This window comes from Eurypyga helias, unplaced genomic scaffold (genome assembly GCF_000690775.1).
Source record: "Eurypyga helias isolate BGI_N326 unplaced genomic scaffold, ASM69077v1 scaffold19542, whole genome shotgun sequence".
Classification (NCBI taxonomy): domain Eukaryota; kingdom Metazoa; phylum Chordata; class Aves; order Eurypygiformes; family Eurypygidae; genus Eurypyga; species Eurypyga helias.
Window position 1 is genome coordinate 13,558 of NW_010238061.1, and position 1,068 is coordinate 14,625.

A 1,068-nucleotide genomic window follows, 5' to 3' on the forward strand; every position below is an offset into this window, starting at 1 on the left:
CGCAGCCCCTGGGTGGCTTTAAATCAGGATCTCCACCATGTCGGACAGGTCCGGGGCCCTGGCAGCGGCTGAGCTCTCTGCAGAGAAAGAAGGTGAGAGCTGAAGGAGAGCTGAAGAGCATCGGCATGGTGCCCACCCCATGGCAGTGAGTGCGCTGCTGGTCTAGCCTCCCCCCAGAGCGGTCAAGGAAAAAGCTCTGCACCTTAAAAAAATAAAAAGCAACACGTGATTCCAGGGTTCAAACCAACCAGACTCAACTGGGGCTTTTAAAATGCCCTAAAAAAATCACTGATGCTTGCGCAAAGCCCATCTCCTGGATGCCGAGCCCACGTGCTGCAGCGTCCCCAGCTCTCTGCCGTGCCATCCCCAGGGAACTCACCCAGCAAACCAGCCGGACGCTCGGTACCCTCGCCCTGGCCGCTGCTCTCAGCCACCCCGTCCGTCTGCGTGCTGCCGTCCTTGCTGCCGTGCTTGGAGTGGGAGGGCAGGGGAAGGGCGGCGGGCACTGCTGCCCCTTCAGCTGCGGTTTTGCCTGCTGGAGGAGATGCCGTTAGGGACTGCCAGAGAAAACCCCGCTCCCCAAGCTCTCTGCTTCCAAAACCACATGGGAAATTCCAGGCAACTGCCTGGTGTTGAGGGAAGGCAGGGAATGGGCAGGGGTCTCTATTTACCTGTGCTGCCCCGGGAGCTGCCCTCGGCCAGCGGCCCCGGGCCAGCTCGGGGCGGCAGAGGCGGCAAAGACGGAGGGCACGGACTTGGCTGGCCGCAGGGAACCCTGGAGAGCTTTGCTGGGATCCCTCCGTGAGCGCTGCTGCAGGACCTTGATGACAGCATCCTTCTCCAGGATTTGGGCGTGAAGGGCTTTTAACCTGGAGAGGAGAAGAGGTAGAAGCTGGGAGAGGAGCCGGAAGGGGAGAGGAAGATGCTGGCACTGCCCTGGCCAGACCACGGTGCATGCTTGTCGGCAAGGTGGGCCTACCTGTTCTCCATCTCCTGGTGCTTGTGGCTGGTCAGGAGGAGGTCCTCGTTGAAGCTGCTGTTGGGGGAGTGCCGCGGGGAGTGGCTGAT

General features: G+C 61.5%; 1 protein-coding gene across 1 annotated transcript in view; it reads right to left on the minus strand.

The window, feature by feature from the left end:
• Positions 1 to 18: 18 nt before the first annotated feature.
• Positions 19 to 1,068, minus strand: part of AMOTL2 (angiomotin like 2) — a 6,101-nt gene continuing 5,051 nt past the window's right edge. The window contains 5 exon segments of the mRNA XM_010147725.1: positions 19 to 77; positions 380 to 535; positions 672 to 699; positions 701 to 869; positions 980 to 1,068. The exon segment at positions 980 to 1,068 is cut by the window's right edge and continues 26 nt beyond it. Coding sequence (XP_010146027.1) covers positions 19 to 77; positions 380 to 535; positions 672 to 699; positions 701 to 869; positions 980 to 1,068 — 501 coding nt within the window.